The 27,382-nt window shown below is 52.2% G+C and overlaps 2 protein-coding genes across 2 annotated transcripts; both read right to left on the bottom strand.

Moving 5' to 3' along the window:
- Positions 1-491: 491 nt before the first annotated feature.
- On the bottom strand, positions 492-20,911 carry CFAP251 (cilia and flagella associated protein 251). Its single transcript, XM_050906897.1, is given in 24 exon segments — positions 492-538; positions 541-642; positions 1,594-1,695; positions 2,914-3,142; positions 5,859-6,002; positions 6,212-6,302; positions 9,186-9,349; positions 9,558-9,672; positions 10,192-10,376; positions 10,687-10,860; positions 11,652-11,800; positions 11,893-12,140; positions 13,977-14,171; positions 14,760-14,977; positions 15,319-15,363; positions 15,904-15,981; positions 16,467-16,547; positions 16,977-17,085; positions 17,567-17,676; positions 18,179-18,319; positions 18,470-18,898; positions 20,011-20,163; positions 20,749-20,763; positions 20,765-20,911. Coding segments are annotated over 24 exon segments (3,471 nt in total).
- A 2,475-nt stretch (positions 20,912-23,386) lies between these two features.
- PSMD9 (proteasome 26S subunit, non-ATPase 9) lies at positions 23,387-27,150 on the bottom strand. The gene is made up of 6 exons (XM_050906535.1): positions 27,024-27,150; positions 26,807-26,909; positions 25,761-25,954; positions 25,180-25,281; positions 24,558-24,646; positions 23,387-24,202 (listed from the first exon to the last, which is right to left on the bottom strand). Exons 1-6 carry the CDS (start codon positions 27,135-27,137, stop codon positions 24,175-24,177), a joined length of 630 nt encoding a protein of 209 aa, XP_050762492.1. The 5' UTR covers positions 27,138-27,150; the 3' UTR covers positions 23,387-24,174.
- Between the last annotated feature and the right edge of the window lie 232 nt (positions 27,151-27,382).

Genomic DNA, 27,382 nt, shown 5'->3' with positions numbered 1-27,382 from the left:
TTAATGTATATCACAGCATTCCTTTCTTTACTGAGGTCCGTTGAATTTATAATTACAAATCCATTCTAACCTATCCAAGCATTTTGTACGCTACATTTATCAATGTATTTAATCAATACAGTACTTTTACATTGCTCTTTTGCTGTCAGGTTTCACAAATAAATACTGTCTTAACGTAATGAAAATAGACTGCATCTGGCATAAACCCACCTGCAATGAATTCTAGGAAGGTTCCAGCCAAGGATGGGGTGGCCAATGCAAGAAGACAGTGCAGCAACTACTGCTTCATTCTTTACAGCCACCTCAATGTTTCCCTACATAGGTTTGATCTTAGAGGTTTGTGGCACGCGCTAAACTGGGGGCTTATTCTGGGGTTTGACTGATATGAAACTATGTGACCTTTACTTTGTAATAAACATAAAATATAAATTTTGCAGATATTTGAGGGGAGGAGGCTGGAAAGTAGGAACGAGTAGAAAACTTTGTGGCAGCTATGATTCTGAGTCTTCATAGATCAAAGATTCATCTCTTCTTTTCTGTTCTTTTTTTCTGGTTCAGCAATAGGTAAGCCAAGAATGTCAGCAGCAAATATCTCTGCTGTGATTTCTGCTGGAATTTCGTCTTCAGTCAAAGCTGCTGCACCTGGAGAGCAGTAACAACACCACAAAACACACAATAGCAATGTAAAAATGGCTTTCCAGATCAGTAAAATTTATAAGCAGCAGTAAGTGGATGGAATGCTTTTAAAGATGTATGAAGTCATCGTGAAAAAGTGTTGGTTTACTAGCTTAATACTTGATGCGTTCATATCAGGGATCGAATCTGTCAAATCTGCGAGGCTGCGAGTCTCGCCTTGCGGTAGGTCCCTGCCTCAGAAGAGTCAAGGGGCAAAATGCAACTTTTACACACCGGCGATTTGACGTGGTTTTAGGATCCCAAGGAATCCAGGGATTTCAAAGTCGGTTTGCAGTGCTAGGCAGTTCCCTTCAGGAGCTGCACCTTTGCTGTGTGCGGCCCATTGCCAATGGCCCTAACCAGATGCTGTTCTGGACGGGTGTGGACTGGGACATGAATTGTACAAAAATGTGGCACTTACCAGCAGTTCCAATTACAATGGGCAATGCCACTTGGCTGAAATCAACGCTGTAATTTGCTGTTCTAGACTGGTGTAGACTGGGACATAAATTGTAGACAAATGCGGTAGTTATCAACAGCTCCGTTACAATGGGCATTGCCGCCTGGGTGGAATCAACACTGTAATTTGCATATTGTAGGATTCCTTTTTGCCTGTGGACTTTGGCATGTAAACCTTCCACTGTGTGTTTCTCATTTCACTTCCAAGCCAGCAGATAAACAGCAATGTAATCTTGTCAGGTCCCAGTTATATTTCATTGTCCATTTATTTTCAGGTACACCCATGCAATTAGTGCATGGATGAAGGACAATCTATAGCTCTTGACTATTTTTGCAATCCCGTCTGAGCGTTTTTGACAGCTCTCGGCCTAACAGGGTAATGGGTTTGCAATTTAAATTCTTCTGTTTGGGAACTGAAGCGATCCTGCTTCTGTGGTGTGTGGAATGCTAATCCTGTACCTGAGGGATCGTAGGTGTCTGGTTCAGATCCTTCTCCCCCAGGATGCTTGCCCAGCAGGGTGGTCAGACACTGCACCAACTCGTCCTCTGTCATGTGCTCTCCTGTATACAACAAAGCAACACCAGCCTCTTGGGTTATGGTGTCGTTAGCACAAAAACTAGAGGGCAACTCGAACAAGAACAATGTACAAACAAAACAGGACAGTTTGAAAGAGGATTCGGCTTCTCTGAGATAGAGATACACACGTTGGCAATCGAAATGCATGATCCCAACACAGAAAAATGTTGATCCTAAGGAAACTTTTTCTTGCATATTGCATTTTGGGCAAAAATATTTATCAAAGGGAGAAATTCTGATGCAGATGGCTCTTTAGGCTACATTGCACTTGCAGGGGCTTGAGTTTCTATTCCCGCTGAAGAACTCCTGGCACAGGTCAGACCACAGTCTGTGTAGCCCTGTGTCCATGGCTGTAGCCATTTCCACACAGAGGAGGAAGAGGAAGGTGCAGGAAAGTCTTGATCTAGTATCTTGGAATAACCTGGACGTAGCACTTGTTCCCAGTTAGTGGTCGGCTCATGCCCTGAAGCATAAGGTTATAGATCTGTTATGAAACTGTTCTATCTAATGTATCTATCTATGGATGCTCACACCATCCGTATAAATAACTAACCTTTCTCACACTGGTTGAATCGTTGGTTTCCAAGGATCTTTGTGGCAAGAAGTTTTACCAGGTGATGTACTGAGTAAAACAACATTTCCCTTTACCTGTTTTAATGCTTAGCTGCACTTTCACAACAGGAGCAAGACAATAGAATTTTGTTATTTACCTCTCTATGGCATTGGCCATAAGTATATACACACCTTCACAGTGTTCTCCCTGATTCAGCTGAACTAAACCATCCCATCTTTTCAGTCTTTCACACATAGATTCAGTCCAGGACTGACCAATTTCATCCCTCCTTTCTTGTCCCCCCCTTTTTCAGTTTTATACTACCTTTCTGGAGACTGTGACTGGAAGAAAGAACAATGATTCAGATACGGGTATACTGGAAGAAGGATACAGTTTGCCAACATCCATACTCATCATTTGACAGACAAGATACCTCAGGCCAGCAGAGATTTCCAGAGCAGTAAAAGAAGTGCAGCTGAGACAACAGATGTGATTATTCAATTTAAAATCTTAAGACAGGTGGCTCCACACGCCTGCCCTGGTTACCAAGCTATAGTTCCAGATTAATTTTTTGCTGCAGTGAATATGTTCTGAAATTGAAGGCAGAACTAGCAAGCATAAAACTAATATTAGAAAAGAAATAACTCACCTCTGCACTGAAGCAGCAACAGTAAGTCTCCTCTGTCAATAACTTTGTCTCCATTCTCATTATCATAACCAAGAACCTGAAACGCTCGTTGTATTTTTTTCATTGACAAGCCAAACGCAGGTCGATGATTTATATAAAGTTTTATAAAATCCCCTAAATTGATTTTTGTCACTTGTTCTCCAGTATCCACATACTTGCTGAATTTTACTTCATTTATCATTTCTTCAATCTAAAGATCAAGGCAAGACAGTTACACGTTTTCTTTTTGAAGACCATCAGGCCAGTTTCCGATCTCATGAATGCCAATGTACCGTAATCGTGCACGTACTGGTACCACAGATGGCATGACCGTATCCCAGTAACAAGCTAGCGCTCAGCAGCTGAGGAGGAACATGGCTAACAGTTACGCACTTGCTGTTATAACAATATTAGGTAAAGATGGGGGTAGCAGTTATGTAGTCATTTTGGATTTCCTCTATTTTCTTATGATATGCACTTGGTGACTTTGCAGCTGTTACCGGTACCTTTGCCACAGTCGTGTCTCCACTCTGGGGACAGTGGGCAGGCAAACCACAAACCAGTAAGCATACCACCCCGCTACAAAAGTATATGCATGAAAGTCCCGACATAACCAGGCTGCACACAGCACATACACACCCTGGCCGGCATAAGCAATCTTTCCCCCCCCGATCAGACGTGCGTCTGGTGCAGTTCTGCCGCTGCACCAGCCAAATCTGAAATTTGCTCAGTGGGGCTGACATCCTGCACAGCTGGATCGCTCGCTCTTCTCTCGGGCAAACGGGCGAGCACTGGCCGTGCTGGATACTAGTGGTTTTCCTGAAGTCTGGTGCAGTGAGTCAGCCCAGTTGGCAGCTGTGCAGATGTGTCCCCGAAAGGCAGGATCTGCTCCATGCCTTCATTGTACTTGTGCTCCAAGCGGCAGCCCCTTTGGAGATACACGGGCAGCAGAGAAACGCTGGGAGAATTCCCCGTGCCAACGCGTACCAAGCCTGCTACTCCCCGGGAAGGGAAGCTGATGCAAGATCTCCCTGGGGAGATTTTTTGCATTCAGCCTTGGGCCTTTGTCCTTGTGTCACAAGTTTTTCCGCTGAATGAAAGCCGGGGAAGAGGACAATCTCAGCCTTACATTTTTCCCGTAGCGAATGTAACGCCAGGCAAGAACAGTCATTTTCACTCAGCTCTGGCTGATCTGGGATTAGGTTTTATATCAGCCCCACTGAACTACAAAAGAAAACCACCAATTCCCAAAAGCTTTGCTAGTCAGCCCAAGCTGCCTTTTCTCCCTCCTGCTTTTCTGTTATTAACACACTCTAGAGAGAGATGAACTTTCTCTCTCAATTTTAATACTGTCCTGCCTGCTTTGAGAAGCAGATTGTAGGTTGCCTGGTTTCACAACAGCTTAGCACCTCTGTTTCCATGCCTGAAATGCCGTTTCATTTTGATGTGGGGCGGGGGGGAGTTAACAGTTATTCTTCCAAAGACATTTCCCAGGGGAATATGTTCTCTCTGTCCCCAAGAGGCGAAAATGTAATAACCCAAGGAAAAGATCTAACAAAGTACGAGGGGATAACACCACAGCTTGACACGAGGGCAAAGCAGTCCCAGCTCAGACGAACGTTTGCTGGTTGCGGGAGCTCCAAAGCAAGTCTGTTAGGTGGTGGCTGTGGCAAAGGTCCTGCCTCCCATCTGCTGGCTCTCCTGGCAGAGAGTATGCCCGGGCAGATGGGGTGGCCCTGACTCACAGCACCATCTCAGCAGCCTGTGGTGTTCCTGTGCAATGGCAGAGATGAACGCAGCCTCCCCCGCAGAAAGATGAAGGGAGCGCAGCGATGTACCGCTTCCCTTGGGAGAACCCCTCCTGCGTTGAAGGGCTGTAGCTGGTGCAAAGAGGTTGTTATTTAAATCTCCTTGCATCAGATTCAGTAATTTTTTTTTTTTTTTTTCTTGTATGGGCTTTAATTACCCTTTTGCCAGGTTACAACATTACAAATGAGATTTGTATACAATACAAACCGCCTTGTAGAAACAGCCACAAAAGGGGAAGAAGCAGCACCCTTATTAAATCAAAGTTGTCTTTGTCTGCTGTAAAATTTGAAGCTAAAAAGCTCTTGAGAAATGTTTAATAGGAAGCTCCGCTGCTGCAACCTGAAAGGCAAGCTCAGAGAGAGCTTCTGCAGAGTTTATCAGTTATGAAAGAGCTTTAAGTTCCATGGGAATAGAAGCTGCTGTCTCCATCTAAAATCATTCTTTCATCAGTCCCAGGCAGAACAAGAAAAAGAGGCTCTCTCAATGTCCAAATGAATGATTGCATGGAGCTGGACATTCCCACCCCCCCTGGTAACACATATAGGATGCTCCAGTTGAGTCTCCATCTGACCTGGAGGGACTCAGCCCGTGGCCCACCAAGCACGTGCTGCATGTAAAGCAGCTCAGCCGCTAGCAGACGGCACAGAGAGACCAAAGCACATCGCTGCCTACACACAAGGTACTTTAGCCCATGGACTTTGGAATGTTGGAGGCTGCTGCCCTTGGGAGCCAAAGGAAGATTCATTCCTCAACTTTCTCAGTTCACCTTCTGAAGAAACCCACCTCTGCGGTGGTGGCAGAGCACTCAACCTCCAGACGACCCTGAGGTCATCTTTTGTTGAACATTTCTGAACCGTCAGGCTCCAGGTTTGCTCAGCCTGCCCCTGCGGTTGCCCAGCTCTCTAGTGAGGAATCATTACTTTTTGAGGAATTTGCTGCCAGATTCTGACCACTACTATATTGATGCAGACCAGGTTAAATACACTGAAAGCCAGCAAATACACTCTGGAGCCATCCAGCATGACAATGGTCAGAATCTGGCCCTCGGGACACTTGGTAAATGCAATCAGTCTTGCTCTTTTTTCTTTTAAAAACAACAATAAAAACAACTGACCGACCTTTTCCTCTGATGGATAAAATCCCATTGCTCTCATTACAGAAGGAATTTCCTCCAAGGGAATATGCGTTGACACCTGTCTGGCCTCCAGTGTATCGATACCATGGCTGCGCAGCTGTGCATAGTAAAAATAGTCTTCCAGTTCCTGCGAGGGATTCAGACAAGATACTGTAAAGTTCAGTTACCAACAGGCGCGGAAGATAAGACTTCTTTTAAGATTTACTAACAGGCATATCAATGAGATTGCTGTTAAAGGCGAGCTGGACAAAAAATAAAGAAATGTCAGGGCTGTATAAATGAATCTTAAACTTCAATCAGATGTCGCCAGACAGCGTTCACGGTGAGCATAATTACCCTGAAGAACTCGCCTTCTCTGCCGCCATCCAGTAGGCTGTAGAATGGGATCAAGTCCTCCCCACCCAGGGAAGCAGCAGCATCCAAGGCACTGGCAGAAGCAGAGAAAAGAAGGTACAGGAAGGGTTCACGTGAGGAGAGATTTCACGTTTCCCTTTCTAGTCATTGTTCACAGACACTTTCAATAAATAAATAAAATCCCTGGGCCTCAGAATTCAGGAAAGAAAAGCATTGCCTTGAACCATGTACTATTTTATCATCAGCCTGCACTTCTACAGCATATTTCATACCCAGGTTTTACATACAATAGCACAGTGTGGGAATTAATTATTACTGAATGGTCCTCTTGTTTAGTGGAATGAGCACAGGGCTGGGAGCCAGGAGCTTTTCCATGGACTTGAGCTTGGTGTCTGGCATTTAGCTTTTCTGCTTCCTTATAGAGACATCGAGGGAGATGAATTAGCTAGATCAGCATTTTGAACATGCAGAGAGGGCTGGGGCTTGGTGTTTGCAATAAACCACACAAACCTAAGCTCCCTGTTCCTTGATCTAACACATTCTTCCCCAATAACTCAGTGCAATCCATTACTCTACTTCCTCTGCTGTGGCGGGTGACTGCGTCGCAGGTGCAGTCTACATTAAACTGAAAGCGTCTGAGTGCCACCTCTTTGTTTCAATTTCATAGGCAGTTGGAGCCAAAAGAATCCGTTCGGCTTGTGCAGGAACCAAGCCTGGTCGCGCAATCATGGCGTAGCGTTGCCACATAATACCCCACGCCTGGCAGCAAGGCTGCAGCTTTCACGCACACCTCTGTAGTGCTGCTTCCACTGGGTTTTTTGCAAGCTTCATGCTTTTTTCATAATTAAGTTATTTGGGTATTAAACACAGCGGAGATGCACAAGATGCCAGAAGCAGCAATAAAATGATAATTAGCTCATCAAGAGCTTCGCTCTGAAAACAAATTACATAGAAATTCAATGTTGCCTGGACCCTGGCCAACCATTATAAAGAAGGATCATTTATATTCTATTGCCTTCCTTAAAATGTCGCTTATTCTGACCCCCGACTACTTAAGCCACACAAAGTGGAAAAGAAAATAAATAAGCCCATTGCTTTCCCACCCAGGTTTCCTTTGTTCTGGCACATGAAGGTGAGCTGGCTCAGCACCCTTTGGGCTTTCCTCTGAGCAAGCAGTACCTGCAAGAATGTTTCACGCAGGACCAGCGTGTGTCTTAACCACGAAGCCTTTGTCCTAGGAAGGTGAGGGGCAACGATGTTTCACAGGTGTACTCCAAAAGGCAAAAATAGGAGCGAGGGCTAAAAGCCAGCTCCCGTGGGGTTGATTTGCCAGAAACCAGGAGATGTGCTCTGTGCTAGTAGGTGACATGCAGGATAAAAAAACCCCAGCCACAGACCGACAGAGACCATGCCACGCTATCTATCTTTTCTAGCTCCAACACGGGCTAAGCTCCCTTTCCAGTCCTTGAAGTGTGAAGGTGAAGTTGCTCTGCGCTGGCTTGGCAGTTTTCAGCTCATTTGCAGCTGCCTGCTCCCTTTCGATGTACACGTGTGTCTACCGGGCATCTGCAGCCACGCTCATGAGGGGAGAGCCCTCTGCCCTGCACACACGTTGCAACGAGTAGCTTTGGTCCTTGACAGGCAAAGAAACCAAAATATATATCCTGCCTTTGCCGTGTTACCCGCCTGCCACGTGGGAGCATGCGTCTGGCACCGCTGCTCAAGGCAGCTGGCAGAGGGGAATTGCACGCTTGCAGAGAAAGGCGGAAGAAACCTGGCAGCGTTTATCGCTGATGCTCCGAGCCAGAGCCTAGAAATTCTCGTTTGCAAAAGCAGCCTTCACTCCTCCAGCCACCCCATTTACTGCAGTCCATTTACTCATGTAAGCAAAGCTTTATAGGATTAAGGTGGCTTGTCCTAAATCCAGTCTTCAAATGCAGAGGGGATTTCCTAGCAAATGCTGGCCTATCCCATTTGGAAAGCAGACACTTTTGTATCAGCAGCCACCCCGTATGCTCCTCCTGCAACCAGTGCTGCTCCTCTGATCCCCTGGCTAACCCCGACAATCCCCCATCACACTGGCCAGGCCCTCATAAGGACCAGAAAATCCTCTGCTCAACTTCTTACCATTTGGGTACTATTTCCCAGACTGGAGTATTTTATAGGCACTATGGCCACCGCCTGCAAGGTCTGCTGGTTTAATCCCCCCTGTTGACTACGTGGCTCCATCACATAGAGGGGAGCAAAGCCCCTCCAAAAGTGCGTCCCTCCTGTTTCAGCTGCCACCCCACATAGCTACTCGGGGCCTGACAGGTCATTGCAATCCAGGCTGACCCCACTGCCATGCCACCATCCCCAGTGCGGCACGTGCCCACCATGCTGAGCTGTCTGTAGGTGCTAAGCTGGGACTTTTGGAGAGCCTGTGTGAATGCAGGACGTGAGGCTCCACTATTAATAAACGCCGTTGCAGGCCAGGTGTCTGGGAGCTGAGGGTTGAGCAGAGATGCTGCCAGCCTCGACTCATGTTCCTCTCAGCGAGCGGTGGGTCTCCTGCTTGCACGAGTGCTCAGTCCTGTCCTCCACCCCGTGACCCCCCCTTGCCAGATGTGGTTTGTTGGCCTGGTTGCGAGCATGGTATTGTGGAAGGAGAGCAAAGCTGCAGGGCTTTGTCACCTGCCCCAAAAGGACCCGTGCTCAAGAGAGCCCTGCAAAGAAACGCTCCCTGTGCAGCACCCTGCTGTGTTGCCCCGTGGGTGCAGCACCACCCGATACACCGGGATAAGCACAGAAATAGCTGGGACACCTGCCTTTAACTCCTCTGGACACAAACAGAGACCTTTTTGGTCAAAAGCCCCATTCTCAGGGTAAATGCTGGGGAACATTTGCTTCAGCTGTGTTGGCCGAGCAGCTGTGGAAAGCCGTAACAAGACTCCTTTCTCCTTCCTGCGGTACTCACTTTAGGTTGACCTCCCATTTCATAACAGTGCAGTCCTTCCCCCCCGCTGTAAAGACATAGCGTCCGTCGTAGGAGCTAGCAAGGTCAGAGACGCCATCCGGGTGGCAAATGAAAGCTGAGGACTTGTGGGGGTTGCCATCGACAGGCAAAATCTGCAAGCCCACCTGTAAGGAAAGAGGGAGCCTGGGAGGGCTGGGGGTCCCACAGGAGGGCTGCATGCCGCGGCAGTGCTGCATCCTCCTCTTGGGAGCTCGCTCAGCTCTCGGGCAGGACCAGCCTACGCATGGTTTTGTCTGCAGTGAAATTCCCCCAGGGACCACCGCCTCTACAAGTGGAGGCTCTTGTACAGCTGGGGTGGATGGGGCTCCATACCTTGTCCTTTGTAATGTACGCCAGATAGCGTTTCTGGGGCTCCGTAGTGTTTGTTGTTGGGAGGATTTGTATCTTCTCCAACGGGGAGCCATAGGTTGGTCCCAAAAGGGTCTTTCTAAAGGCAAACAACATTTTCATCCATTCTAGAGCTCACAAAACATTTTCCCTCCCTGAACAGCTGCTGTGCACAAGGATGGGTAGATATGGGGAGGTGTGGTGGGTGCAAAGGCTTCGTACTACTAGCTGAGAGGACAGGATAGGACAGAGTTCCTGGCTAGAAAGGACCACACTGGGGCTAAGAGAGGAATTTAGTGCTCAGGGATCATTCAGTCCTTGTGCTTTGCTCATGTGGGGTCCTGTCTCTTTACCTGATGTCCAACTGCTGCGTCTCAAGTCCAACATGCTGGGCAGACCGAGACCCACCTGCAGCCACAACCTTACTAGATGACACAGTAGTGAACAGCAGAGTGGACACAAGGATGGCGCAACCTGGGGGCCCTACAGTCATCCCAAGATCTGCATCACGGACGGGCAAACACATGCTCATGGGTGGGAGTAGGGCAGGCATTAGACAGAGGAGAACATAGTCAGGATGGGGCTCCCAGGCAGTGGTAGATATGAATCTCTCCTCTACCTGCACATTTTGGTTGTGGTGTTGTAGAGCTTCATTTTGTAGCAGTTGTTGGCAGTGAGGATAAAGGACTCGGTGCTGAGCTGTGGGTACCAGGCCAAGCACAGGGGCACAGCAATCTGCTCTACCCGGTCCCTGTGCAAGACCACCAAGTGGTCCTTGCTGCTGCTGTTCAGGTCATATTCAACCTGGAGGGAAGACAAGGAAACACAGCAACTCCCCTATGGTCTGCCAGCATCCTGGACCTTGTGGATTAACTGGATCTAGCATCTCTTGCAGCAGCCGGGGCGAGCAGCCCGTAGTAGCAGAGCCTCAGCCCTGAACCCTGGGCAGATCTGCCCTGAGACCGGGCTGAGAAACAACCCCCTGCGACGGAGCTGGTGGGGACAGGGTTAGGAGCTGCAGAACCAAAGACTGAGTCTCCCTCAATGCCTTTGTCCAGCCCCCCACTTTAACCACAAAGCTCCGCTGCCCTTTAGGACTTTCACATCGACCTACCAGCTGCCGGTCCTCCCCAAGGCTCAGGAGCCTGGGCTCGTTGCTGTCTAACTGGACCCCAAAAAGGATGCTCCGGATGGGTTTGTAGTGGGAATGCAGCCCTGCTAGGTGTTCCCAGCATCTGCTCCCGTTTTGCAGGACACTCTTGTAAACAGTCACCGAGTATTTCTCATCCTGGAATGACAGCGCAAAGGTCAACGAGCCATGATCCCCGCGCACATCCCCTGGCTGGCAGCAGGCAGCTTTGCGTGTCCCCTCCGGGCTTAGCTCGGCCCTTTCAGTTTTGTGAGTCCCACCAGGAGGATTAAAGTCACAGCCAGGATAAAACGCCTGGGCAGAGAGATTTGGGCAGCTCCTCCCAAGGGCAGCACCGCAGCGGTCCTCAGCCTGGCCGGAGCATCCTAGCTGGCTGGAGGGCATTCCCTGCCGTGCTCTCACAGCGGAGGGGCAGTAAATAGAGTTCAGTGACTCCCCAGAAATCACAAGGAAGATGCTTCCCACTGCCGTGCCCTGATATCTGTGCATGAAGGGGGAATCTTTTTCTTTGTACAGATCATCACCAGTTGCTACAACATCTGTGCCAAACTGCTTCGACGCTGCCTCAACACTTCTGCACCGAGATATGGGACCAAGGGAGCAACCCGCCTCGCGGTGCACCAGCCAGGAGGAAATCCCCGCTCCAGCCCTTTCTACAGATGGATGCAGAGCTAAGGCTTGTCACTAAAGTTAGCGATGGGACGCTGCCAGCAGCAGGTCTGCAGAGCGGCTGTGACTGTTGACGTTTTTACAGAATGACTCTTCAAGCCAGGAAAAGCATTTCAGAGTCACGAAGCCCCTGGGGAGGGACAGCCCTCCACACCGCTCGCTCTGCCGTGCCTCGCAGGATGGCTGGCAATTCCCAGTCCCACCGAAAGCTGCGCCACGAGCTGCGCACGTAAATCACCGAGAGGAAAAAACAAGCTTACAGCAGTTGCGAGGTACTCCGAATCATAAGAGAAGCTAATATGAGTTACGGGACCACGCGAGAACTTGAACTCTTTGCAGCTGGACTGAAGGGAAATGGCATCGAGGATGTAAACGCTTCCATCAGTAAAACCAGCAGCCAGAAAGTAACCTGGAAAGCATGCCAGAAAACTCTCACGACATGATCGCTCCTCTTGGGAAGCCCAGTGCTTGGCACATGGGGAGGTTATGAGGCCAGGATACCTTCAGGGTCGTAGGACAAGCACTGGATGCCGGCCTCAGTGAATATCCTGCTAACGAGGTACTTGGTCTGCTGGTAGTCCCACACCTTCAGCAGCCCACAGTGACTCCCCACAGCAACGAGTGCCTGCCGGGGGTGACAGGCGATGGCATTCACAGCTTTCTTCGCCTCTTCCATGACTTTTTCAAAGTTTGTCCTGTCTGTTGCAACATGGAGCACGGTTGCATCAGAGGTTGAAAGGATAAAGTTCCTGTTTAGTGTGAGAGAAACAGAATTCGATGAATCAGACTAGCTGGCTCATGTCCCTCCAAGCTATATTACACATCAGTCTCTTTTTGGCAACTTAGTTGGACGATCACTTATATTTTGCGATATGCAATGTGCAAACACTTCTTGACCTGGAAGGCAGGTGGCACTTTGTATTCACGACCCAGTAAATCTCCACAGGAAGACACTGGAACCGGTTCCATTTTCTACTTGGGTAGGCAAGCCAGAAGATGAATGACATCTGCGTAGCTTTTGCCGTTTGCAAGTCACTGGTGTGCGAGACAGACAAATGAGCAATTGAAGATACTCTGAATAGTCTTTTCACATGTCTCCATGCCACCATTGTCAGTGGTTCCATGTTGACCGCGCTGCCACGGACAAGGTCAGAGGACAGTTTCAGTCCCGTGCCGCATACAGAGCGGCTGCCTGTCTGTTCGCTCAGCCGCGCCAACCATAACGCAGCGAAGAGGGTCCCGCTGCATAACTGGTGATGCGTAAAGCAGGCATCTGAATGATTATGCACGTTACAGAACAAATATGTATAGTCACCAGTCCACCTGAGGACTGAGAGGCTGGGCCCAGTTAAAGGGTCAAGAGAGGACCACACAGAGATCTAGGAGCTGCACGGACAGACGCGCGTGGCTGCATCACGCGGGCAGCACGAGTGGGGGAACGGCAGCCTCTTTGCTAGCTGGCCCGTGACAGCCATCGGTTTATGCACATCTGGCCTGGGCACTGAAGGATGCCGCACCTCTTGCATGCCTTAGCTGGGCTTTTCAGCCATACCTGATCCCACCAGCCTGGTGAGACAAGCAAGCTCAAGGCTTCCCCTTTGTTTTCCTGCCTTTTGTGCTGCCCAGAGCAGCTGCAAGCAGCAGGAGCTGCAGCACTGACCCAGGAAGAGGGACGAGAAAACTGAGACCGACAGGGAAAACCAAACCGTTCCCCAGGGCGCTGCTCCAGGCTGGAGAGGAATCTGTCCCATATGGCTCTTTGGAAAACATGTGCAGCTAAGGACAGATGGTGCCAGGAGAGCCTTAACAGGAGTGACAGACATATGGTTTGCAGGCTGGATTGAGCCACAGAACAGCTTCATCTGGCCCGCAGACTTCCTATAAATCCTCAGGCACAGCTACGTCACGCAGAGGGGCAGAGAGGGGTGGGCGACCAGGCTGGGGATGTCCCAAGCTCCTGAGTCCGTGTGGTACAACCCAGCACCGGTGCCATCGCCACTGGGGCAGTCTCTGCACCACCACTGCCCCAATTAGCTTGTCCAGCCATGATAAAATCTAACTGGAAATAGCCATCCACGGGAGGGGTTTAAGGGGGGGGATTAAGGGGCCCAGCGGGAGCTGGAGGCTTGGCATTAGCACTGCCTGGTGTGCCGGGTACGTGACAGAGGAGCTGTGCGCCCCGGGACCAGCGGATCATCTCTGTGCCTGCGTTAACGCTTCTCTCGCTTGCGCCAAGGCATCACCTCAAGTTCAGAATTTAAGATGTGCTGGGGCCCACCGGGGTTTTGGTGGCTACTGGGAGATGCCTGAGGGCTGTGCAGGCAGAGGGGGCTGCCCAGGAGACACCTCCCTGCTTGCCTCTGGTGGGCAGGAGGGACAAATAGGGCAGAAGGGGTATAAAGGGGCACATTCTCTCCCTGTCCCACCTCTCTGTTCCTGTCCTGCCTAGAAGCCTGGGTACAGGCTTGAAACCTGCTCCAGCCAAGGCAGAAGCCCATGGGGCAGCTTTCAGCTGACCGCCTCCCCAGCTTTCAAGCTGCAGGGCAAATGCAGGAGAAGACCTGGGTTTATAAAGGGGCACTCACCTGATGGAGAAGGGCTGGCTGGTGGCGATGCAGGAGGTGGAGCAGGCTGGGGAGGTACCGGGAGGATCAGGAGGGGTTTTGGAGAAGGAGATGGACCGAATGGGACCCACTTTGCTGTGGCTGTAGCAGGTGAGGAGCTGCAGCTGCCCATCATAGAATTTAACCTGACCTTTCACATCACCTGTTACTATGCAGCTGCAAGGAAGGGAAAGCTTTTAATCAACACACTGATTGAGAATTCCCAAATATTTCTTGGATATCATCCTTGGGCAGAAGCAAGTCTCTTCCCCTTTTCTCTACACGAGGGCATGAGAAGAGCCCCGTACAGATGTGCAGGAGAAAAGCCCAGGGCTTTGCAGAAACTACCAGGCTCTGCTGTGACCCTGCAGTGTCCCCTGCCCTGTCCCCAAGGCTGTCGAGGCGTTTGGTGGCTGTCTGCTCCCTCTGCCGGTAAAGGCCAGGAGGCTGAGCAAAACTCATCCACGATCCTCCATGACTGCGGCAGCCCAGTGTCTGAGCTACCCCAGCAGAGCTGGGACCGCGTTACCAGGAGTTTCCAACCTTCTTTTTTTCCCCCAGCCAGATTCATTGCTGGAAAAAGCCGGAGCAATGGCTCATAAATCAGCAGCACTTTCCTGCATGAATTTCCCTGGTCCTCGCACACTGCAAGTGACCTAGAACTGCAACGCTTGGCCATAGTTCATCGACATGAGCTCTGCCGTTCCTATGGCTGAGATGTCTGAGGACTGTACCTACAGCTACTGAAAACTGCCATCCCGTTACCTCTCAAACACCTTGAGCACGGTAAGGCTGTCCTTCTGCATAGGCACCAGTTTGGTGGCCTTCATGCTGTGCGGCTTGGCCCTCAGTTCCTTGGAAGGGGTGCGGGGACTGACCACGTCCCACACCACCAGCTTCCCGGCCGAGGTGCCCGTCAGAGCTTGCGAGTTGTTAAAATGAAAAACCGACTGGCCGAAGTGTCCCACCATGCTGTTGAAGGTCTGCAGAGAAAGCGGCGAGGCCGTGCGTTCATCCTGGGCGCTGGCTCTTCCCTCCTCAAGCAGAGACATTTCTGCTTGGTCCCTCATGTGACATTCCCTCCCTGTCCCACAGCAGGACCATCAGAGGCAAGAGCCCCAGGAGAAGATGCAGTGGGACATCTCTGGGAGAGAGAGCCCCTCTTGACCTCAGCTCAGGCAAACCTGGCTTGTCCCTTCAGGAAACTGAAGGGGACAGGCTGGGGACATAGCCACTGTTTTTGCTTAAGGGGATGGGAAGGGACAGTGCTGCTGCCAGGAGGAAAACCAAGAGGGTGACATGCTGTGGCCCCCCCTGCGCTCACCTGGCTGCTCAGGAGTGGTGCTCCGTACTGCAAACCGGCATCGCCCTGGGGAAAGCAGAGAAAACATCCAGGACAAGCGTTTTGGAACTGTGCTCTGCAGTGCCAGCGTGTCCCCTCCCTATCATCTGGGCACTGGCCCTGCGCCGTGGTGACCTAAGCAGGGCTCCTGGGGCAGAAAGGCTCCAAGACCTTCCAGAGAGCACAAAACACCCTCTCCCTCCACCAGCTCCTCTCCCAAAAGCTGCTGACCGGCACGAGGCACATGAAGGGCCCACAGGAAAGCAGCGGTGGGAGAGGCAGAGAGCATCGCTGCCGCAACGGGGACCGACCCCAGTGTGGGAGTGGAGGGAGAGTGATGCTCTGCCCAGACCACCTTCGAGTCTCGTGAGGGCAGAGAGTGGGGAGGGTCAAGGGGGGGGCAAGGGCAGGGGCAGATCTGCAAAGCAAAATGCGACCCTAGTCGTGGGCAGACATCTGGCCCCGCAGCCCATGCTGCCTCGCTAGTGTGCAGCCCCCCGCGCCACCTCCCAACCCTCTGCGAGCGCGTCTGGCACCAGAAATACAACTTCCCACGTCCCTACTTACCCACAGGTAAAATATCACCTGGGTTTTGCTGTTGCTGACAAACTCATAGGGATTTTGAGGGTTAAAAGTGACATAATCCTGAAATTAAAAGGTGAGAATCGCATTAACGCCAAGCCGGGCAACGCTTCCTGCTTATTCTCTCGTGCAAAACATCTGCTTTTATCCAAAACCCACTTCACCACCGGCACTGAGGTGAAAACAGAGGCCAAATTCCCTGTGAAACACCAGAGCTGTGCTCTCTCCTCTGCAAGCGGGGGCAAGCCGGCAGGGCCATGGGCTTTTTCTGCCAGTGCCAGTGGTGGAGGACATCCCACCAGGGTCCCCTCCGCGTTCCATGTCTGTCAGGCAGCGGAGGAGCAGCGATAACGGCCCCGAGATGCTCCGCTGCATTGGGGTGCAGCAGGGACGGGGTGTGATCCTGCCTCCCATCTCTAGCCAGCATCTACCAGCAGCCCCGTGCTGGATGGGGGCACAGGGGTGCAGGGGGGGGGAGCAGATGAGGACGGGGCTGCCCAGTCCATCCCAGTCACGCTCCTCTGCACCCCTCGGCCGTGGTCACTCACCTGATACCCAAACTCGGGCCTCAGCTCCGTGCTGCACATGGGTTTCTCTGTGGGCGAAGTCCACTTCCAAACACAAACTCTCTGGCAGAGAAGGGAAAACCCAAGGGACATTTGTGGCTTTCTGGGAGCTTGGGGGAGCCAGGTGAACCCCATTCGCTCCAGCTGCAGGGGATGGGGGGATATAAAAGACTGGAGCAGGATAAACCCAACATGGCCTGGCAGCGGAGAGCTTAATTTCAGGAAATAATGCTAGAAATTGCTTCAATGAAAGTGCGTTGGAGTCAGAAGATTTTATCCCAAGTTCCGTTTTCTTAACTCCACAGCATTCACTTTAATGAAATCCAGTTCTGTCTTCCAATGGCTCAGCAAAAACAAGCCATCACTCTGCAAACCCGCTCCACCTCTCTTCGGCTCTCCCCATCCAAATTCCCCCCCTCCCCTTTGCTGCACTAGGAAAAACTTCCAGGGATCTAATCCGCAAGGCTACAAAAGAGGAGATTTTTTTTTTACCTGCACTGTACCAGCACTAATGGTTGCCAAATACTTCGCATCCTGGGAAATAGCAATAGCACTGACCCCATCCTCTGGATGACTCTCAAAGATGGTGCGCACCGGTATCCTGCAGAGCAAAGTCCTCGTGGGGGGCTCATGGCAGCACAGTGGGTTCGTGGCAATTGCTTGGCAAAATCTGTGGCACAGCCCACCCCGGTCTGCCTGGCGGGGAAGGAGTCTGCAAACACCGGCGCTGTTGCCGCACGTGAAGCGGGAGCAGCCAGCACCGTGGCTGATGCTCAGCATCCTCTCCATCCCTTCCTCCCAAGTAAATGGCTCTGGGAAATATCACCAGTGGTCTTTTAAGAAAATACTACAGGCTGGAGATATGATGTAGTTCTTAGTCTGGGGGAGCTCAGCCCCATCTCAGTGTCCCGTGGGTGTGGGTGATACGAGGATTAGGAAGCCCTCAGTTCACTTTTCCCTCCTTGGCCACTTTACCCCATCCCCGTGTTTCTCCCATTTCACTCTCAGCTGAGGCTGGAGTCAGTCCTAAGCGATTTACTGGACACAGGAGGTTTCCAAAGAGGAGGTTCCAGGGTGCTTACCCAGAGAAGGAGTCCCACACGATGATCAGAGCATCTGGCCCTCGGTCGGCGGTTGCAACCCAGCGCCTGTCTTCACTCATACACAGGCAAGAAATGACATTCGTGTGACCCTGGGGAACGGGAAGCAGCAAAGTGCCTTGGGGGCTCCCGACCCGGTGGCTGTTTAAAGCATTCATCAAACTCCTTTGCTCATGAGCTCCCCTTGTCTTCCCTCCCAAGGGTCCTCCACTCTCATCCTTCCAGCCCAACTTTTGCATCCCATTTTTCACAGGTTCTTCTGAGCCCGTCACCCCCTCCTTGTGCCTTGCGCTGGCTGCGGCTCCCCGAGCCAAGAAGCAGCGGAGAGGAGGGGACCATGCTGCATGTGCCGCTCACGGTCACCGCTGCAATCCAACACAAAGCACCTTCCACCAACAAGCGTTGGGAATTGCAAACAGGCGTGCGAGCAAAACAATGCACTCCTTTGCGTGGGCTGCTCCTCGATTCAGTTATAGGTGACCCCTAAGCACTGGGCACCGGGAAAAGAGATGGAGGGAGAGAGTTCGGGAGAAGGGAAGGAAGAGGAGGAGGAGGAGGAGGAGGAGGAGGAGACGCGCGGGCTGCGTGCCAGACCTGCAGGTGGTACTGCCTGTTCCCCAGGACATCGTGGATGACCACCGTGTGGGAGGAGACGTACAGGAGCACCAGGTCCTCCCCATCCATCAGGCTGTGCACAGCCAGGCTGCTGTTGTAGCCCAACACCCAGGACAGGCTCTGCGGGGAAGAGGCAGAGCTTTTGTCCCTGGTGCTTAGCGGCCAGGACAAAAAAGCCACAAAACACTCTGGGGTGATGGGAGAGAGCTGGGCAGGAGTGCCGGGTGCTGTGTGGACCATCGTGGTGGCACCGTGCCCCCCGATACTCACGAGGGGGTGAAGTCTGGTCTGCTTGTCCTCCTGGAAGAGCATCCCCGGCGTGGCTGCCCACACCAAGCTAGCAGAGCCATCGCACCCATCGTCCTCCCCGCTCCTCTGCTGTGTTTCCTGCTCCCTGCAGCCTGAGCGAGGGCTGGAAGTGGCCCCCTTGGGCTCAGGCAGTGCTGGGGGTGGTCCAGGGGGTCCAGCACCCTCCAGGTGTGTTGTCCCAGCAGTGTCTTCTCCCAGGGCAGTCCTCAAGGCGGTCGTGTCTTGCCTCCCAGGCCAGGTGCTGGGCAGGGCGCCTGGGATCCCCATCCCTGAAGGAGACCACAGGGGACCCGACAGTGCATCTGCTCCAGCACCCTCCAGTGCTCCTTCCTTCTCCTTGGCAGCATCCTCTGGTGCTCCTTCCTTCTCCTTAGCAGCAGCGAGGGGGTCCTTGGAAAGGGAGAGAGGTTTCAGTGCGTGCTGGCTCCTGGGCTCGTCCGCAGCTAATGGGAACGCACCCCAGCACATCTCAGATCCAACCTACATCACTCTCAGGGCAGGCTCCAATATCAAGATATTCCTCTGCTCCTAAACTGCCTATGGATTTGTACCAGGGAAAAGTTTCCCACCAGTCGCTTCTTCTCTTTCTGCACATCTAATCTTGCCCTCTTTGCACCTCCACAGCGTCCCATGTCTCACGCCAGAACCTCTTCCAGGCAGCTCCTATCAGCTGGGCCTGAGTTTCTCTTCCAAAACTAACCTATGTGTCCTTTGAAGGCAAAAAGTCTGGCCTTTTTGCTCTCCATCCCCTGACTATTCCCCAGGCAATGGTTATTGATTGCTGCAATGGGTCACATGGTCACGGGTTGGAGAGGGAATGATGGCAAATTGAGGTTAAAAGCAGGGGAATCAGGTCCTGGGACTGGGACTGAGATGGCTGCAAAGGCTCTGCAGCAATCCCAGCTCTGCCGCCAGCGCCTCTCACTGTGCTGCCCAGCGAGCAGACAGAAAGCAAGGGTAAAAATCCCACCACCACCTTCCTCAGCCCCTCGTCAGCCTGTTAATAAATGTATTAAACAGCCCTGGGGTGTCAGAGCTCACAGCAGCCCCCGGACAGGCTTTCCCCAGCCTGAGCATCGGCCACTTAATCTTGTTCTTGGGATCCACATCAGCTTTTGCCTCTCCCCATGGGGCTACTTGATTTCCTATAGCAATCTCTCATGCAAGGTATAAACCTCGTTTAGACACCGTTTCTGTTTCCGAGGGAGGTAGGATAACATTTCGTTCAGCGCAGGGACGAGGCCGGGTTCCCTCCTGCTCGTGTAACTCTCAGGCAGCTCAAGTGCTCAGCAAATATCGATGGCTGGCCTGAGACTACGCAGAGATGCAGCATCTGCCGAGCCTCGCTGGCAGGGTCCCCGCTCTTCCTCCCCAGGGACATCTCGGGAGAAACCACATCTGGGAGACATTACCCCCTGGTCCTGGAGCCAGGGGCTCTGCTTCCATCAGGATCTGCCCGCAGACCCTGTGTCAGACAGGGCTTGCGGTGGTCCTGCCCTCACCTGCTCAGGCAGCACGGCCATCTCCTGAGCTGTCTGTCCATCCTGGGATGTCTCCTTGGGCTCGCTGCTTACTCCATCTCTTCCCCCAGTTGGCTCCTCTAGTGTAATTTCACGTGAAGCATCCATCCTCACCGTCACCCTCCTTCCAGGGAGCTGGGGCACAGAGATGTTCTGAAATACTCCCCCACCCCCCCCGCCCCGGGTTTGGCTGCACAACGACCTAGAATTTGGCACAGCCGGAGGAAAGGGTGCCTGTGAAGCTGGGAAACTGGTCCCAGAGCCCCTTTTCAGCTCCAGTAATGCTCTCACCAAGCACAAGCAAGCCCAGCACAGCCCCAGTTACTCCAGCTGAGATCAGGCTCCCTCCCCGTCTGCCTGCACGCCGCGCTGGGCACGGACATTTCCCCTCAGATGGGGTTTTGTCACCGTCCCCGTAAGCAGCAGGGCTACTCCTGGGCGGCAGCCGGTTCCTCTCCAGCTTCACGGGTCTGGATTTGAGCCAACACCGAAACCTTGCGCACAGAAAGCTTTCACAGGAGCGGGAAGGGGGCCCTGGAAAAAACCCTCCCTCCGGCCCCGGCAGGCAGGATGGGTGCTCGGGGACGGCCACGGCCCCACAGGTCTCACCGGGGTCACTGCCGAGCTGTTCCCAAGCCCCCTCCAGGCCTTGGTGCCTCCCCAACTGTCCCATCCTCCCGCTACCCCGAGGGACCCCCCCCTGGGGACCCCACCGCTCACCGTCACACCGGTCCCCGCTTCTGTTTACATCCGACTGCCGTTCCCAGGCAACGGCTCCACCGGCTGCACCAACGGCTGCACCAACGGCTGCACCGGCCGCCACCAGCAACAGCCCAGAAAGCGCCGGGGGAGAGAGGGGAGAAAAGGGGGGAACCCTCCTCATCCCCACCGGCTGGCACCGCTGGCCCCCTGCCCAAAGCGGGAACCTGGTGGTGTGGGGGGACGTTCAGCCCTTCGCCCTGCCCAAGCCTAAATCCTGCTCGTGGCTGTGACAAAGCCCCTCTTGGCATCACCGGACCCCTTTGGGACCGAACCCTCGCCCTGCCTGGGGAATGGGACGAGGGCTCTTTACCCGATGCCCCTCTACGGGGGGTTGTGGGCAGCTTCTGCTCCCTTGGCACCCCTGAGCAGGACAATCAGAGTCAAAGCGAGAAAAATCAGCCTCCAACCACTGCCACGTCCCCCCGCCGTCCGCAGCTCTCTGCCAGGATGGCACTTGTACAGGGGACCCCATTCCCAGGGATCACTCCAAGCTATTGCCTTCGCCACTGCAGATAATCATCAGCTCTAAGCACTCCCAACTGTTGACTTCAGCCTTGCTGTTAAGCTCAAATAATAACAATTTCTAAATCTAATTTGGTTTTCCTTCTGCCCAGCAAGAGCCTCGTACCCTGCTGGGAGAGGAAAGGAGGTTTTTTTATCAGCCCACATTATCTCCTCAACCTGAAGAGGCTGCTGCGCAGAGGCGGGTCATCAAAACACGGCTGCTTTCGACTCTTCCTCTGTGGCACAACCCGCTGCTTCAAATCGGAGGAATTTTAAGGCTTCAGGAGCAGGGATTTGGTCCTTAAGCCCCGTCTCTGCTAGGTGCAAGAAGGCAGCCTTGTTCAGTGCATCAGCACCTGCACATCAAGCTTGTTCAGACACGGTGCTTTTCTTCCCACCCGGCAGCATCCAGTCTGCATTTCCTGATCATATAGGATACAGGGAGTCATCTCTGCTCTCCAGCATGAAAATTCTGTTTAGTCTGACTGAGAGCAGCTCCTCTTCTGCTCTGATCCTGCAGCAGAGGTTTGAGTGTGGTCTAAGGAAGAAGCTCAAACCTTACCTATCCACAGCAGGTTTTGCAACATAATCTGTGTTTATTACACTCGTTGGGATCGTTCAAGCAGTTCTAGTCAGGACACACAAGCGAAGGGGCTGGGGATGCAGCGGTTAGGACACAGGGTTAGGTGATGCGCTTCTACAAAAGCCTCACAGAGCTAAGAGCCATCTGAAGCGTGCAGACACGCTCCACGCTGAAAGGGAAATGAGCTCCCCGAGAGCAGGAATTACCTGGCTGGCGGGGCCGGACTGACCCCCTAACCTCATTTCAAGAGCGGTACAGAAAGCTGGGATTTTCTAGATCATTTCATCCCGGGAGGCACAAATGCAAAGGCCTGGAAGGATGCGTCCCGTGAGCTTTTCTTCTCCTGGACTGGTATCTAGACCCAGATTCATCTGCAGCTTGGGTAAAAGCTAGCCACAGCTGGGATACCTAGACACATAGCCCAAGTACGCATGGCCAAGGCCAGCCCCTTGACAGTCTGACATTTCAGCTGCCAATTGATACCCAATTTATCCACATACTTACACCTACATTCTGTTTTATAGGGACAAAAGAGGGGCAGCTTGCAGACATGGATACAGGCACAGGTTTAGAAACTGCAGCAGCACCTACAAATACGAATACGGCCCCCCCCTTTTGCAAAAAACAAGGCTCCCAAACCTGACATGTGCATTTAAAATTTGTTTTACACACATCTGTTGACACTGTGGTCCCACGCAGAGACTCAGCCCTCCTACAGACCAACCCCACGGGGGTACATACCTTGTAACTACAGACAGGGACATCACACCGCTTTCTAGTGGGATCGCCCAGGGGATTTAGGAGATGCAGCGGCCTTTGTGGGTCATAGTACCCAGTGAAGTTCAGCAGTGCAGGCTTAGCCTCAAAACTGCTCTGGTAAAGTGAGGCAGGATGCACCAGCAACAGAGGGTCCCAAAACGCCTCCCATTCTGTTATTCTTCAAGAAAAGAGACGGAGCAGAACAGTGCCACGTTTCAGCCCTTCTAAAATTACTTGAAAGACCAGGACGAGACTGCGTTTGACGGGGATTATCTAGACACAATCTCATCCAAGGAACACTGCCATGGGCTGCTGCAGTAACGCTTCCTCCGGAGCGCTGGGAAGCCTGCAGGAATCACCGAGCAAGGAGGTTTGCTTTGAAGCTTTACCGTTTCAGTGAGAACATGCTCTGTCGGACTGTATGCTTGGACACAAACGCTTGAAATATCAAAAGAGTAAACCTACTCAATTTAACACAGAGCTCTGGGTGAGCGATTTAAAAGTCTGGGGTTTAGTCCACTTTTTCAGTCTATTTCAGGTCTGGTTAGTAACAATTATAACAAAATTGCTCATTACATGTGATGTGTTACTTATGCCGCAACCTGCTTATGAAAGACTTGCACCTTTTACCCGGGCTTCGGCTCTGGAAGGTCAGGGGGTCATGATCTTGTGTCTGTGCAGATCTGCATTTAGCCCACCCAACCTGGCCCACAATTACTGCCCAAAATAATAACTTCTACAAGAAGGGAGAGAGACGTTACTCAGTTTTATTGTTTGGGGAGAGTATTTTGAAGTTTAATTGGAAACAAGCTTAAAACAAATCCATCATCCCCCAATCCCCTCGAAGAGTTTATACATGCTAAAACAAACTACCACAAATAAACAAATAAAAAAATAAAAAGAGAGAGAAGCCAGATTAGGAGTACTGTTATCACGACTATACAAACTACTAAAAGTAAACCAAAAGTAGAATTATAACCCCTATTCCTTATCTCATTAACTTAAAATAATTAGGTATTCCAAAAATTCTTTCATCATGTTCAGTGACTTCAAAAGTTGTGGTAACATGGGGAAGATAAAGTATCAAACTTGCGTATTTCTTGACTGTCATCTACTATTACAGATACCAAAAAGTGCTCTGGGACTTTTTAGCATATATTACAAGATGTTCAGTGAGGAGGAATTTTACAGGGGAAAAAAGGAATGCTCTGTTATCACCAAGTAAGATCATTTCATGCTCTTTAGAGCCTGTATCAAGTGAAGTTTGGGTCTCTCTATAGCCTCATTCCAAACTGATACAAGGTGTAAGAGATGAGAAGCCACATCTTGCAACTCTGCAAGCTACTCCTGATGAGCCAGTGCAATTCTGAATTGCAGGCAGGCCCTGCTCTATCAGAACCTCTTCAGGCTCTCGAGTCTGGCACTTAGAGGTCACAGCCTCTGAAACATTTGTTTCAGCAAAAACATGTAGGGAAGTTTTCAAACCAGAGTCCAGAAAGCAGGCACAAACTTCAGCTTTATTGTTTTCCAAGCAATGGTCATCTTTGCAAGGGAATGATATTGCAGCTGAAAAAGAAGAGGGTAGAAGGAAACATTAAAGTCTCAGTTCTCAAACAGGCATAAAAGATTTGACATGGGATGAATCAGACCCACCACAATCCTCCTCCATTTGTTTCCTCTACCGGACAAACTAGCCACCGACACCTTCCTCCCTGTGCTCGTGTTTGATGCAACTTGCCTCCCCATATGGCTGCGCAAAACCATCAGCCTCCAGCTCCCAGCTGGTACCCACCAGTGAAGTCCGTCAGAGCGGGCAGCAACACGCACCGAGAGCACAGCAGAGAGCTGGCCCCGCTGCAGGAGACGTGCTCTGAGCTGGGTGAAAGCCTCATCCGTTCTAGTAAGTGAAACGGCAGCTTACCCCAGGAGGCCCTTCCCGGCCCAGCGCTTTGGAGTCAGCCCCACGTGCACTTTTTTGCCGCTGCGGATCACAGTCACACTGAGGGGTCTCTGAAATGGAGGGGGAAAAAAAAAAAAAAAGAAAAGAAAAAAGATGGTAACTTTCCATCACCAAGTCAGCTCTTTTCTTCCTTCCCTTGCTGAAGCACCACAAGCACATTAGGGCCAGGGGAGCTGTTCTTCAGCGGCGCCCATTCCCATCCCTGCGGCTAGATCTGAAAGAAGAGAGCGTTTTGTGCGGAGACATCTCCAGGAGATCTCTCACTTCTGCTATAAAGCACTTGATGGCTGTGGCAGCTTCTTTGGCCAGTCCACGGGAGTGGCACAGCAATGCAGCCTGCTGCTGCAGGGGCTCCCCAGGGGAGAACAGACGATATGATGCTCACAGCAAAGAGCACACACCTCTTAGCTCTCTTCTATCCAGCAGGAATTAGCTCAATGCTGTGAGAGAACAAGGCTACAAGAGTACAGACTGAATCTGACACCGTTTCTGACATCGAAATGATGATCTCAAAGTTCCATTGAAAAAGCTGTGGCTAACAGAGACAGGCAAGAGAATGCAGTTACAGCAGAAATGAGCTCACCCCTTCGCTGTGCTGCACCACTGTGGCGATGTTCTGCAGGTTCTGGAAGTTGTTTACATTGACAGAACCAAACTCCACAATCTCATCATCGATCTGAAGTCCCTGGACAGAGACAGAAGAGAGATGAGCATCTGCCTTCTCCAAAGACAGGTAATATCACAGGAGCATCACCCTTCACCCAGCCACATGGAGAGAGATGTGCTACGACGCTACTCTTCTCACCGTTCAGGCAACTGAACTACATTACACCCTCTCCGTGTCCTCAGAAAGAAGGAAGTACTCATTCCTCTGTCCTGTTTTATGGGAAGAGAAACACTGAGGCTAGAACGGTCAGTGAGGCCTGGTATGAGCTGTGTGGTGCAACGATACAGCTGAGAAGAGAGTACTCATCCCATTCCTGTACAGCGACTAGTCTATTCACAGGACATCCCAATGCGACCAAAAAAAAAGTGGGGGGACCCTAATCAAACCCCCAACTTATTCCCACTTATTAACAAGAGACAGAGAAAGCCATCTGCTATGTTTTCTGTCTTGGTCCAGAAGAAGCCTTCCCCACGAGCTGTCAGATGCCACCAACTTACCGAGATACTTGCAGGAGATCCTGGAGTCACCGCGTTCACTTTGGCAAAAGCCTGTGGCAGGCTCTGGTTCTGGCTCATTGCCTCGGCCAACGCCTCCGCTTCATCCCTGGCATGCTTCTCCTTCTCCCGAGCATGCAACTGGTGAAGAGCTTCCTCCACTTGCTTCATCAGGGCCTTGTGATCGTTCTGCAAACCTGTGGGTGACACCATTAGCACACAGGTAGCAGGAGCGAGTTACATCTAAGGGTTCTTTCTCAGCACACGCTCTCCTCTGCGGCTGTGCAGAAAATGGTGTTCTGGGTGCCTCGGATCTCAGCTGCGGCCAGCGCTAGCCTCTGCTGCCGTACCTGCTGGGCCCTGGTGCCAGCCCTGCTCACACAGCCCGGCAGATATTTGTCAGTAGAAGTCAGACACGGAGAAAACCACCCTACATATTTCGGTAAACACACAAGGAAGCGGGGCTTGGAGGCCCACGATCACCTAGAAATCATTGAGCAGCTGAAGTCTTTTTTTCCTTCAAGTCACATACTGTTAGGTATGTAGAGCAAAAGCCATCCCCAAAGGCAGGGCATAGGGTAAGCCTAGGAAGAAATAAATGCCAAGCTATTTTTTACCCAAAGCTTATTCTACAGCAAAGGGTTTTTGCGGTGTTTGTATTTCATGAGTCCCAAACGGCTCCACAGCAGAAGCAGAATTTCAACGCCGCTGCAACAACATGCGGACAAAAGCGTTTTACTGACCAAGGCAATCCCCATCGGCTACGAGCACAGAGCAAAATCACTGAAAAACAAACTCAGAGCAAACCCATCCTTCAGTTTTTGAAGAACTGCAACGGACAGGCAGAACGACAGGGTGCCTGAGATACCTGAGCGGTTGTACAGTTATTAGCAGGGATATTTTATTCCAGCAGCAGCAGCCCGTAGGCCTCCCACACAGCCCTTTTTCTCTGGTTCGTTCCTGCTGGAGGGGAACGCTCCCCCGGCCTCCCGCCCGCCGGGAAGGGCTCTCCCGCCCGCCGCCCGCCCCCGCCGAGGCTCCCCACTCACAGATGATGTTATGCCGGGCGGTGCGCACTTGGTAGAGGTCGATGTCGTCACGGGGAAACCCCTCCGCGTCAACCAGCGGCTCGTTCATCCCGACGCCCTTTTGCTGCGAGGGAAGAGGCGGCCGTGGGGCTGCGAGCCGGCGCTGCAGGCCGGCCCCCCGCGCCCCGCCGCCGCCGCCGCCACCACCCCCAGCCCGCCCGCCCCCCGGGGCACTGACGCCGTCCAGCAGCTCGTAGCAGGCCTTGATCTGCGCCTCGATCTCGTCCTTCCTCTTCACCAGCTCCTGCACGTCGCTGACGGTGACGGGGCGGCTCCCGCCGGGCTGCGCCATGGCCGCCACCGGCCCCGCCGCAACGGCCGCCACCGGCGCCGAGAGCGGACAAAAAGCGTCACCGGCGGCGGGGCGGGGCCGGCAGCGGTAGCACCGCCCCACGGGGGCGGGGTATTGGGCGGGTGTCAGCACCGAGGGGGGGCGGGGTCAGCGCCGCGGAGGGCGGGGTCAGCGCCGCGGGGGGGGCGGGGCGGGGTCAGCGCCGCGGGGGCGGGGCCAGCGGGGAACGTGCCGGCGTGGGGTGA

This window comes from Gymnogyps californianus, chromosome 16, assembly GCF_018139145.2.
Source record: "Gymnogyps californianus isolate 813 chromosome 16, ASM1813914v2, whole genome shotgun sequence".
Taxonomy (NCBI): domain Eukaryota; kingdom Metazoa; phylum Chordata; class Aves; order Accipitriformes; family Cathartidae; genus Gymnogyps; species Gymnogyps californianus.
The sequence above is the reverse complement of the archived record's forward strand: the minus strand, read 5'-3'. Positions and strand labels throughout refer to the sequence as shown.